Source organism: Squalius cephalus, assembly GCF_949319135.1.
Source record: "Squalius cephalus genome assembly, chromosome: 12".
Lineage (NCBI taxonomy): Eukaryota > Metazoa > Chordata > Actinopteri > Cypriniformes > Leuciscidae > Squalius > Squalius cephalus.
The window spans coordinates 31858248-31871839 of record NC_137133.1 but is presented as its reverse complement, the minus strand read 5'-3'; the positions used below and the strand labels follow the sequence as shown (position 1 = coordinate 31871839).

Sequence of the window (13592 nt, the reverse complement as noted above, 5' to 3'; positions counted from 1 at the left end):
TGTGACCACTAGCCCTGCATAGTCTCCGTATCCACCTGTAAGTGTGTGTGAAAGTATGAAAAAGGACAACATATACTGCACATTTGTGGTCTGTTCTCCCGAATTTAATTTACGATATATTCCATTATGGAATGCACGAAGAATCTCGTTATTCTCCTCAAATCCTCACGTCTCTTTCCAGGTTTGTTTTCACAGGTAAATGCAATTTATCATCTGTCAAAATGACGGAAATCACTTTGAAATAGTATCACGTAATGCTGAAGTTAATGAACATTTTTGATAAGGCAAGTTACATAATTACAAGTTACAACATAGGGTTATTTGGTAGTTGAAAGTACATTGTTGATTCTTTTACACTTTTCAAATTTCCTTTTAATGTTCGATGGTTGAAGTAGATTAATGTCATCTAATTGTGACACTTTTTTTAACGTATAGCGTTCAGCGTTTCACTGATTGTTTACAGCTTAACGGAAGTTACACCCATAATTCGTTTCGCGCAAAGCGTCATGGAACGTAGGAATATAGGTAGGTATACCATGTCAGTTTTTGTTAGTGTTCATGAATGATGTAGTAGTATCTATCTTGTTATGCAATGCTTGTTTGACAGTCACAGCGGACGCGCCCTTGCAGACCGATGCATTCTCCAGGTTAGTGGCTTTATAAAGCTGGCGTGAAGAATCAAAGGGCATTAGTTACAGCAGCAGAACTTCATCTAGACATGTCGCGCGCTTCCGCCACTCCACCGAACTTCTCATGGGTTCAACCTCAGAAACTCGCCGGACTGGCCTGTCCTTCAGAACCTCAGCATTTCAAGTTCCTGGTGGAGAACGGCATCAAACACCTGGTGTGCTTGTTAGAATCAATCCCACCGAAATATGAGATCTGTCCAGCTCTCATCCTGCATCACATCAGCATAGTGGACTTCACGCCACCGAGTCTGGCTCAAATACTGCGATTCCTGAGCATCGTGGAGGAAGCCAATGCTAAAGGGGAGGTGAGGGTGGAAAACACTTTTATAGTTAATAGATCCATGATCGGATTAAAAGCCAAAAGCGTAATTTTCACGTTTTTTAAGACTACGACTAAAGTATAGTTGTACAAATCTATATATTTTTTTAAGTTCAATAATCATAAATGAATGTAATTGGTCGTTGAGTCAAGCGCAGAGAAAATAAACGGGTGACACGTGACACCGCTGTGTGCATGAGCTACTCCGTCTCCAGCAGAGAAAACTAATACTTTACTAACGTTATCTTAGTTGTCGTGTTGCGCTACCTTTCTTAAATGGTAAACTTGTAATACATAATCTGAAATCGAACTGACATACAAATACATAGTATAGGCTACATTTAATACGACACATCCCAGATAGCAAGGTGACATTGATTAAATGTTGAAATTCCATCAGAATCATCATTTTGGTTGAGGTTGAAAATACAATGCTAAATAATATTGGATCAATGTTGAAAAATCAATGCTAAAATAATATTGGAACAATGTTGAAAATTCAATGTTAAAATAATATTGAATCAATGTTGATAATTCAATGTTTTTCGGTGTTGAAAAGACAAACATTGAATCAATGTTGATAATTCTATGTTTTTCAGTGTTGAAAAGACAAACATTGAATCAATGTTGATTTTTGGTCAGCTTAAATTTCTCCACTGGTTGCCTAGACAATCCTAACATTGGTTGCCAACCGCCAATCAGATCGAAGCGTGGATAACAGTCAACAGAATTCAAACGCAGCTAACAGATTTTTCAAGCGCGAAACAGACAGACGAAGCATTCGGGCAACGATAGAGTGATTTTTAGAGGTAAGTTAATCTTAAATCTCTAATCTTTCATTTCTCATTTTTATGCATCTATATTTCTTACAACTTATTTGCTTTTCCTGGGTGAGTCGGAATGAACTGCTATGTTAAATTTATTAATAACATGAACAAACCAACGGCCGGGATTTTCCCATATTGAATTTCAATTTGTCTTTTACCAAACGTCATCGTGGGTAAAACTAACAGTGGGTAAATTGTTAATTTTCATTCTTGTGAGAACTAACCCTTAAGTCAAAAAAGGCGCAAAGAAGCGTGAGTTCAGTTGGGCACGCAAATGGGAGACGACGGGCACGACAGCTAATATAATTTTTGTATTCCAATAATAGCTAGCTATTTATTTATTTTTATCCATGATGATATAGCGTTTCCAGAACTTCCAAAAATGGGTAAAAAATATAGAAATAACAGCTGTAATAGGGTCTATACTAAAATTCATTAAATAGTAAAATAAATTCAAATGATTTTGAATTCAGGGTATTTTTCAAAATTTCAAGTTTCACTTAATTTTGTAGTACATTTGTCATTTATAATTAGTCATATTTCCAAATATTTTCTAATTGTGTTTTGTTTTGTTTAGATGCCTTACAACAGCAGGCGGCAGAGGAAAAAGGAGGCCTCAGAGCCTCAGAGTTTATTTTTTTCTGTTTCGGTACAAAGATGGCTCCGTTACGCCCCTGAACGGCTTGGGGGTATTGCTCGTGGTGGAAACCCCTGAGTTCATTAGAATTACGGTACGGTATTTTACCCAAGTAATGTTAGAGGTAAGTGTGCCTATTAGAGCAGCCCCTTCTCTGCCTACGTTTTAATTGTTTTAAAACCTACCCATTTTATTTAGTATATTGATTATTTTCTTTGGTTGGTGTTATTAATTTATATCCGAGTTCTGATTTCTGTTCTAGTTCTTTTTTTATGGTTACTCAGCTATGTTGCTCTTATTTTTGTTTTATTTTATAATGCATGTTATATCTTTTTTTTATAGAATGCATGCTATATTGTTTAATGTTGTTCTTCTGTAAAGTACTTTGGTCTGTTCTAAATGTGATACATAAATAAAATTGAACTTGAAATATTTATCAGAGTAATGTTTCATTCTTTCTTACCGTAGTAACTTACTGCACTGTTTTTGTCTTTGTCACCACAAAATGCATTTTACAAATGAAATTTCATGTTCAGTTTTGGGGGCATAAATAAATACATTTGCTTGTAAACTGAAGGATGTAGTTTACTTTGAATGACATTTTGATTAAAAAACATATTTAATTGCAACCCAACTGTTACTCCATAACACCTACATGGTTTCTGTCTGAAAGGAGTCATTTAAAAATGCACAGTACAAGCATGATAAACTAGCATAGAATCTTGCTGTACATGAAGTAAGATTGATTTTATGTTGATTCAATGTTAAATAAGTGATTTAATTATGGTTGAAATAATATTGATTTTATGACCATATTGATTGATTTTTCATCGTTGATATAACATTATTTCAGGGTGCAAACCTGATGAAAAATCAATGTTAAATTTCAACATTGATTCAATGATCTTTTGGTTAATGCATTAACATTGATTCAATGTAGATTCAATGTTGGTCTGCTATCTGGGATGTATTTCAATTCATATATGCCCATTTATTCTTTTCCGTTTTATAAACATAAGTGTAAAAAAATATGTGCAATTAACATAGTCAAAATCAATTTTATATAATTAAAATGCTTAAAGTCCCGTTCCGTTCACACCAAGAAAGATAACTAAAGAGAACGATAAAATAGTTCTAAAAATCGTTCTGAATAGCAGATTCCACACCACAACTATAACGTCACGTGTCGATAACGGCACCGAGAAATGATATCATTGGAATAACTTGTTTCAGAACGATTTTTCCAGCTGATGAACGATAAAAACATTGACAGATAATCAGAATGAATCCTGCTTTTAAAAGAGCTCGAGCTTTTAAAGCAGCAGAAGACGGATATTAAACAGAACATTATCATGAGTTGGTGTGGACACAAATATAGTTATCGCTCTTGGTGTGAATTCGGGCCAGTTCATTAAACAGTTATGTTATAAAAACAGATTTATTATAATGTAATAAGTAGACTACTACTTACTTACAGTACAGGTCAAAAGTTTGGAAACATTACGTTTTTTTATATTTTTGAAAGAAGTCTCTAATGCTTATCAAGGCTGCGTTTATTTGATCAAAAATACATTAAAAAAACCCAGTAATATTGTGAAATATTATTACAACTTAAAATAATAGTTTTCTATTTGAATATACTTTAAAAAATAATTTATTCCTGTGATGCAAAGCTGAATTTTCAGCATCATTACTCCAGTCTTCACTGTCACATGTGACATCCAGTCTATCACATGATCCTTTACAAATCATTCTAATATTCTGATTTATTATGAGTGTTGGAAACAGTTCTGCTGCCTAATATATTTGATGAATAAAAGGTTAAAAAGAACTGCATTTATTCAAAATAAAAAAATATTTTCTAATAATATAAATCTTTACTATCACTTTTTATCAATTTAACACATCCTTGCTGAATAAAAGTATTGATTTATTTAAAAAAAAGAAAGAAAAAAAATTACTGACCAGTAGTGTATATTGTTGTTACAAAAGATTTCTATTTTTAAAAAATTTGCTTTTTTTTTTTACTTTTTATTCATCAAATTATCCTAAAAAAAAAGTATCACAGGTTATGGAAAAATATTAAGCAGCAGAACTGTTTCCAACTTTGATAATGAATCATCATATTAGAATGATTTCTAAAGGATCATGTGATAGACTGGAGTAATGATCCTGAAAATTCAGCTTTGCATCACAGAAATAAATAATTTAAAGTATAATAAATTGAAAACCAAAATTTTTTTTTCTGTATTTTTGATCAAATAAATGCAGGCTTGATGAGCAGAAGAAACTTCTTTCAAAAACATTAAAAATAGTAATGTTTCCAAACTTTTGACCTGTACTGTATGTTGTAATGCCCTGTGTTAAAATATCATAGCTAAGGGTCAACAAAATGTTGAGTGTTTTCATCAGCCAGATGAAACCTGATTTTGGCCCTTTCTCATCCTCAGGCTGTTGCGGTTCACTGTATGCATGGTCATGGCAGGACAGGGACCATGCTAGCCTGCTATCTGGTGAAAACAAGGAACATCTCTGGTCTGGAAGCCATCAAAGAAATCCGCCGACTTCGAAAAGGGTCCATTGAGACAGAAGACCAGGAGAAAGCAGTGATAGAGTTTCACAAATACATTCAAAACTGTTCTCGAAAATATTAAATCCACACTCACATTTAGATCCACATTGACAGGTGTCTGTTATCCATGTTCTTTACCAGGTGTTAAGTCTTTCTCTCACACACACCCCCACCAAAGAATAACTGCTTTGTGTGAGCTATCCTACTCTTTAGGTAACCGATGATATATGGGTTAATACAGAAAACATGAACTTGTTCAGCTGGGCTACTGCTTTATAAAATAACCCTGATGTTAATACACAACACAGATTAGGATGCCACAGTTACAGCTACATCATGTTACATGAAGTCTGTTTATTTCCATTTAACAGTCCAGTTAATCTTGAATGCAATGTTAATTGGGTCAATGATGCTTTTGTTTGTATTCAGATCTAATGATTGATTAAAAAATGCATTAAAAGTAAAGCTCATTCACAACAGCTTGTTTTCACCTTTTCTAATGTCCTTTTCTGAATTAAAATCTACAGTGATGTTTGTGGGGCAAAGTAGAAAAATGGGTATAACTTTCCTGATATTACAATGAAAAAGTCTCATTAAAAGGCTGAAATTATAAATTAAATATACAATCATATAATTAAACCCTTAAGTATTATGTTAGCATAATTTTTTTTCTTAATATATAAAATATAAACAATTCTTACAAAATATAAATACATATTTGATGGGTTTTTTTTGTAAAATAACAAACAAATAAACTTTTTCCAAAATAAAATACTGAAATATTCAAAATATATATATTTTAAATAGTTTTTTTTTTGTAAAATATTGGCTGAAATTGCATAAAAAATATATATATAATAAATATATAATAAATCAACTACTGTGCAAGCATAATCAATTTTCCATTACAAAATATAAATATAAATAAAACATATAGGCCTATATTTATATATGAATGATTCTTACAAAATAGACACTTTTCCAGCTTTTTTTGTAAAATCCGTATTTATTTATGATTTACAAAAGCCTATGTAACAACCATTAAAATGAATCAAATAAATTCATCTTTAACCTAAAATGTGTGTGTGTGTATGTGTCAGTTTATGTTTCTCAAAGTGGCAAAAAAGAAAGGATATTGACATTACCCTTATGCATCATTTGAATGTACAAAGTCTGTGTTCTCTGGAAAATTATTTACACAGGCGCCAACAGGTCTAAACTATGAATGAAGACACAGGTGCTTAAAAACTGAAGAGACAAGACCAGATCCTCGATTCAAATAAACATCTGCAATACTGAGCGGAGGGAAGCCGTTTAATGCACCATGAAACAGTGGATAGTGACTCGTTTACTGTGTCAAAGACGTGTTTAATTCTCACGTTTGTCGCTCATCCATCGGATTTAACCTGCAGACTTATAAATGCAAACAAATCTGTCACTATATCAATAGGTTCAAATAAATACCTGCCAATCAAAAGGCTCCTGCATCTCATTTCCACAAACCTCTTTATTTAAATCATCTCTTTTTAATATTATGCTACCATCAAACTTTTGTTTCGTCAACGTCAGAACTGTGGACTACACATCGTCCGGATCAGGTAAACACAAAAAAGGAAAAATCTGGCAATTAGAAAATTCTAAACATTTTATAAAAGTGGTAAACCTCAGCGCTCTTACGGAATGACAGACTTGCAGATGATGCAGCAAAAATATTCAAGAAAAAAACAACAAAAAAAAACGACTACATTCTCAAAAGGAAAAACTGAGTTTCACAAACGGTGCTAACAAGGTTACGAGAGCTCATTTCTGAGCAAAATCAGTTGAATGCAGACACGAGACGTGGCAGAAAGGTGCCTGTGTATCCATGAACGTGGAAGAACCAGCTGGAAAAAAGAAAAGAAACAGTGCGACAAGAAAAACGTGAGCCTCCTATATAAGTTTCCGTTGAGCTGTTCAATAATACACCGGGACCGACACGGACCCTGATCTGTACAGAGAGCTGTTAACATTGGTCTATAATATCGGCACTTACTTTCAAAAGAAAAAAACAGAGGAAAGATGTAGAAAGAGAATAAAATAACACCATAAAATATCCCACTTTACTGCCTATTAAAAAAAATAAAAATGAGCAAAAAATGCGTCATTTTTCAAGAACATTTCACAAACAAAAATATACCCCCTTCATGTCATTTCAATTTTCTTACTAATATAATTAAAACAATTTACAGTGCTTTATTATAATATATCTTTCAAGGGAATTTATGGAATATCATCTCTTATTGCAGCTAAATGATACTTAATCGTCCAGTTATTCAATAAAACCAAAAAAGTATGTTTGGAAATGACTGGGAAGCCGAAGCTGGATGTGTTTTGTGTGTTTTTTTTTTCTTCTTCCAGGGATGGATCACGTATTGGCAATTAGTCCGGCTAGGGCTCTCCGCTACTGCTTTATGTTCAGTTCGTTCTCCAGTTCCATGAGCTTCCGGGACGCTTTCACTTTATTCGACACTTCCTTTCCCTGTGAGAAGAGTCTCTGGCGCTCCTTAAATGTCATATTTTCTGGAGCTCCGCCTATTGTGTTCTCCTGATCGGGGCCACTGCAATCAAACACAATCATATGTGAGCAATGCAGGCTGAAAGAAATCATTCACCCGCTATTATTACTCGCCCTCATGTGGAACACAAAAGGATAGAATACAAATTTCATCCATTTTCATAAAATTAAACATTGCTTATCAAATTATACAGAAGCTTTTATTTTTCACTTTTTTTTGTCGCAATTGCAATTCAGGCTTTTTTTTCCTCAGAATGCAATTAAAAAAGATTCATAGCCTACTTTTTCTAACAATTGCAAGTTATCATCACAATTCTGACTCGTCATAAACTACATAAATAGTAATAAAGTCACGTTTGACTTGCAATTAGTCAAAACAAATTCTCACAATTGCAAGAGAAAAAAAAGTCAGAATTGTGAGATAAACTAGCATTTAAAAAAGGTAATTGTGCATAAAAAATACTTTTTTTCTCACAAGAGAATATATATATATATATATATATATATATATATATATATATATATATATTAGTTTTACTTTTTAAAAAGTAATACTAAATACTAAAATACAAAATAGTATTTAGAATTACATTTAGAATAAGTCAGTTTTAATATCGCAATTCCAAGTTTAGAACTTTTCAATCTCACAGTTCTGACTTTTTACTTGTGAGTTTATATCTTGCAATTCTGAGGAAAAAAAGTCAGAAATATGAGATATAAACTCAGAACTGCAAGAAAAAAGTCAGAATTGTGAGATAAATCGCAATTGAACAAGCTGAAACAAGCTTCCATAGTATCATGCCAGATTTATAATATATATGATATATAAACATTCTACTAAGGAACACAAAAGATGAAGTCATATGGGTTTGGAATGGCATGAGGGTGAGTAAATGATGACTGACTTTTCATTTTGGGTAAACTAATCCTTTAACTTTGTCTGCAAACAGGTCCAAGGTTGTTTTGCAACCAAAAACATCATTTAAAGCATTGATAAATGTCCTAAGTAGACGGGTTCTTCTGTGTGTTTGTGTGGTGGTTCTACCACACCCAGTGCTGTGAGCTCAGAGTTAGGTGGTGTAATGATGTTTGTAGAGGCTTACAGAAATACCACAGCTTATGGTCCAACCCAAGCATGACATCATTGCTTTATATGCTTCATACAAACGCTCTGGGTTTTAAGAATCATTCTTAACAAGAGCATGATTGTGCTACTCACCCTTTCGTCCACTTCTCTCTCGGGTCATTGTAAACTTCTCCTGATCCTAGTCCTGTTGTGCTTCCAGTGTACGAATTAAATCCTGTTTTAATTTGGTCAAATAGTAAAAACAATGTGAAATTGACATGAAACATCAAGAATATCATTTCAAGAGCGATAAGCAAGATAATTGCAAAAGCTGCTGGGCTCTTAATGGTGGTGAACTGTGTGTGAATTATATATATATAGTCCAATACGTAATTGTTGTTGACTTTAAAACCCTTCATCCCCATCATAGACATTAAATCTGTTTAATATGAAGATCGTTCAGTTCAACCGTACACTAGCCCAGCAACTTCTGTTCTCCAAACGACTCCACAGACCAGAAGCTGAACAGCGAGAGGAAAGCTTGTTTAGTTAGTGTTAAAGCATTCCAAAGCACACCTGACACAAGGTCTGTGGATCACAGGTCAAAGGTGGAGGTCAAGCGCCAGCTGCTTCTAAGCTTGTCTGGTGTTGAGGAACGTCTCTGTCAGCAAGACGCTCCCCAGCTCCGCACGGCTGGCCTTCACTGCGACCCCCACCGCTGACCTACCGTAGGCGTCGTCTATAAGGCTCACGTGTCCTTGTGTCTGTCGGGGCGAAGGGGCGGTCCGGATTGACCCGGGGAACGCCAGTTTGCTTCTAAGCAATGATGTGCAAGAGCACCACCACAATCCAAATGCATGTTGACGGTTTCACTGATTGACTGATAATGGAATGAGTTTGGGCCGGAGGGAGAAAGACACAAACACATTGACTTGTGAACCAAAAAAACAACAAAAAAACCACCTTCTCCACTGGGGACAACCAAGTATTCAAGAGCAAAACAGGGCAGCTGGTGGTTTAGCCTAAAACAAGTGGCTCGAAAAGCAAAAACAAGCACAAAGCCAGAATAAAGTCGAGTTGAAAGGTTTTGTTTCTGAGGCCAAATGTGTTTTATATTGTGGTTTTGAATGCAATACAAAATATGCAGCAAACGTCTGTAATTGTTTGTATGTTTGCACAGAGCTGTTCAGTTTGTATTCATAAAACCTGGAAGAGAATGAGCTTCGATTCCCTTCAAGAACATTTAAGGATTTTTTAAAAGTTGGTTTTTGATTTATGAGCAAGATAAGATCTGTGGTTCACATTACTTTGAGGCTTTTTTGTTTTATTGTGTAACATGAATTACAGAGTCAGATATTCTGAAACCATTGTGTGCTTTAGAAATGCAAGTTGTGACATAAGGACTACAACAATTCATCAAGCATGTAAACTCACATTTTGGTAGTAGTTATAGTCCTTATGTGCTTGTACGCTGTCAAATATTTTACCTTTAGAAGTACAAAAGCTTGTTTGAAGCAATGTTAGATATTTTGAAAGTAGTTTATTAAAGTACAACACTAGTTTTAATATGTAAAAGTTCTAGTCTAAACATTTTAGCAATATTTTTATGTAAATTTCAAAATCATATAGATGCTAATTTCTGCACTCAATACAAATAATATATCTTTGAAAAAAATAAATAAATTAAAATGTATTATATTTTAATTATCATAATCAAATAAAAATAATAATTTAATAAGAGGTGCATATTAATACCTTAGAGTAGGTAAATGTACACCACACTTAAGGATTATTATGAACTTTTTAACTGCCCCAGTGACAAGCTTCTGTACCCATAAAGGTATGTTTGCCCCCCAAAAAAATCAGTGTATGTGTTTATGTTAGGTACGGCTGTGTGTAAATATTGTAGAAGTGAAACTTTTGAAGTAATGTTGACCAGACACCTTTTCACTCAAATCAAAAAAATGCTTTCTAAAAACCCATTAAAGATCCCAAGGAAACGCATGGTAAATTAGCCTACAAACTGACATCATGACTGAACAACTGGTCTGGGGCAATGCTTTTCCTTTCATCAAATCCAAACAACGCCAAAACCAGAACTTTTTACTAAATTTTCTGATTTCGATAATGAACTTCTTTAACAATAAAGCAGAAAATCAACATTAAAGGCTTAAAGTCCACAGATAGTGATCCTTTTTTTGCTCAGAGACTTGGTTGTTCCAGCAGGTCGGCGCACCTTCTCAGAGAAGGTGATGGGAGGGGCTGTGGTGGAATCCCATGATTCCATGCGGCCCGATGTGAGAGGAAGCAGGGGAGGGTGGGTGGAGCCAAGCAAATGATGATGGCAAAGACACATCCATATAAAGACAAACTGGACAGTAAGATGGCAGACAGACAGAATATAAGAGTGAGAACTAGAACACAGCTGAAACCAAGCCAAATCAATATTGCATCAGCGCTAAATCTCTGTTCCAAAAACTAGAGAGCTGCCTTCTAAGGTATCGCCACAAACATAGCATCTTAATGTAATAATCTAATACACAATTTATGTTACACATTAATATTGGTTAAAACGGTTCAAGTAAATTAAACAAATCTAAATGATATTTTTCAGTAATCAATGAAATATATATATTTTTTAAGTAAATACATTTATTATTATACATATTATAATTATTATCTAAATTATATTGTTATATAATTTTGAGCAATGAAAGAAATATATTTATTATACAGCATAATTATTAACATTTAAAATAAAAGTTAAATCAAATATTACATTACTATTATTATACATGCATATTATTATTATCTACCTGTTATTTTCAGTAATAAATGAAATATTTATAATTAACATTTAAAATGTAATATTTATTTTACTAAACATATTTATTATTATTATTATTATTATTATACATGCATTTATTTATTGTTTATTATTATTATTATTACTACATTTAACACATCCATAGACTCGTCCATCATCTTAGATTTACCTTTTCTTTTTTTTTCTTTTTTTATCACATTGCAATGCATTCTGGAAAGACAAAATTTAGAAGACAACGTGTACCTGCAATGCCTTTTGTCTAAATAGGCAGCTTACTAGGTTTTGGAACTGAGTGCAAACGTAAAGATAACAACCAAAGGGTGTGTATAAAACAATGGTTTTGGGTCATGAGGCTTCAGCAGTGTTGCAGACAGAAATAATGACATTAATATGGTAAGAGACGCATTAAGCAAAGCAGCAGCAATTGATTCATGGCTTAAAAAAAAGCTTCATTCAGTCTGAGCAGGGAGAAGTGCCGTGCTTTTTATTGGCTGATTAATGCAAAGTTAGTTCCTCGGTAAGCGTAAATGCAATTCTGATCACAACAGGCCCCAATGACATTAAGTGGAGGGAAGCTTTGTGCAGATTACATGCAAGGTCAGATACACTGGGCATCTTTGTGCAACAGGGTTGAACAGCTTTTTTTGCACATGACTGTTTAAAAGTTTCACATCTGTTGCAAAGTCACTCAAAATGAGTACGTACAGACAATTGCAAAATGTAAAAATTAAATACTAAAATAAATAAATATGCAACCAAGTTTGAAAAAGTAAACAACGACTGTAATTTTATCAAAATATGAATAAAATATAATATAAGATAAAATATGATTATAATAAAATATTTATATACAATAGTACTCATATGTATTAATATTTTAAATACATATAATTATTATAAAATATAATAATTATAATAAAATACATATTTTTTGCATCATTTTCCAAAGGTACAATTAATTTCCTTAGGGAAACAATTATTTTGAGGGAAGTGCAAATTCAGCGAAATTCAAAGATGTATGAACTTGAAACTGATATAAAAATATTACTTTGTGTGTTAAAACTAGAGTTGTACTACAAAATTTTTTTTTTTTTTTTTTTCAAACAGGTTTGACTTGGCAGAACTACATGCACTGATTTAAACGCTCAACACTTGAGGGAGCCAAACCCTAAACAAAACTTTAAATTCTAGCAGGACTGTACGCACCAAGATTGCTAAAGATACAAGTAAAACAAATTCAGATGGATTTTAAACAGTCAAGCACAAGAAAAGCGCCTCATCCAACAGATCTTTTCCCCGTTGCCAAGTGTAAACAGGACTGAGGAGAGGTGCAGCGTTGAGCCCACCACTGCAAGTGACAAGAAGCCAGTGTCTCGTTCCCTGAGCTGATTATGTTCGAGCATGGGGTCTGGCCGCTGAGGCCTGGGCCTACCCCAAAAGCACATCACACACACATGAAACGGCTGGCAACACCAACAGTACTTGGACTGATTTTGGACCGCACAGCGAATCACGAGGTCTACTGACTGCTTGTACGGCGCTAGGATGATTCGAGGAAGAGGAATCGGGGAGAATAGGTGATCGGAAAACAAACAAACAAAAAACTAATTACTATTTAAAAGGAACATTATGGGTTTAATACAAGCTGAGCTCACTTGATAGCATTTGTTGCGTAACATAAGTTTGATAACTTAAGAATAAAAGAATAAAATAAGAATAAAAGTAATTGTACCAATAAATTGCATCCAAGTTATGGTTAAAATGTTGTTCTGCTGATTCAAGGCGACGGTCCTGAACGACTCGTGTAAAATTACACCAACCTTTCTGGTATTCTTGTGTGAACAGTTTGCAGTCTTTTTACAGTAGTTATGTCATCATGACAACAAAGTTTTGATACAACTTTACATAGACAACGTGTAAAGTTATATTCCCCCTCCCCCTTTCTGATGTTGAAAATGATCTTTTTTTTTTATATAAAGATCAAAAGAAAAGCATTACAAATAACTTTACTGTCACTTTTGATCGCTAATGCATCCTTGCTGAATAACAGAATTTATTTATTTGAAAATAAAACAATTCTTACTGACCCTAAACTTTTGAG

At 33.7% G+C, this 13592-nt stretch overlaps 2 protein-coding genes across 20 annotated transcripts in view; one reads left to right on the top strand and one right to left on the bottom strand.

Annotated features, from left to right (window-relative positions):
- The first annotated feature begins 506 nt into the window (after positions 1-506).
- Positions 507-5539, top strand: dusp23a (dual specificity phosphatase 23a). The gene is made up of 2 exons (XM_079888562.1): positions 507-994; positions 4923-5539. The coding sequence occupies exons 1-2, from the start codon at positions 719-721 to the stop codon at positions 5124-5126; spliced, it is 480 nt and encodes a 159-aa protein (XP_079744688.1). The 5' UTR covers positions 507-718; the 3' UTR covers positions 5127-5539.
- A 746-nt stretch (positions 5540-6285) lies between these two features.
- Positions 6286-13592, bottom strand: part of afdna (afadin, adherens junction formation factor a) — a 108634-nt gene continuing 101327 nt past the window's right edge. For 17 of the 19 annotated variants that reach the window (XM_079888543.1, XM_079888559.1, XM_079888544.1 and 14 more), the window contains 2 exons: positions 8818-8899; positions 6286-7641 (listed from right to left, as the gene is read on the bottom strand). In XM_079888543.1, the coding sequence (XP_079744669.1) occupies positions 7485-7641; positions 8818-8899 (239 nt within the window). In that variant the 3' untranslated portion in view covers positions 6286-7484. The remainder of the gene's footprint in view (positions 7642-8817; positions 8900-13592) is intronic. The other 2 variants (XM_079888552.1, XM_079888553.1) reach the window with 1 other exon arrangement.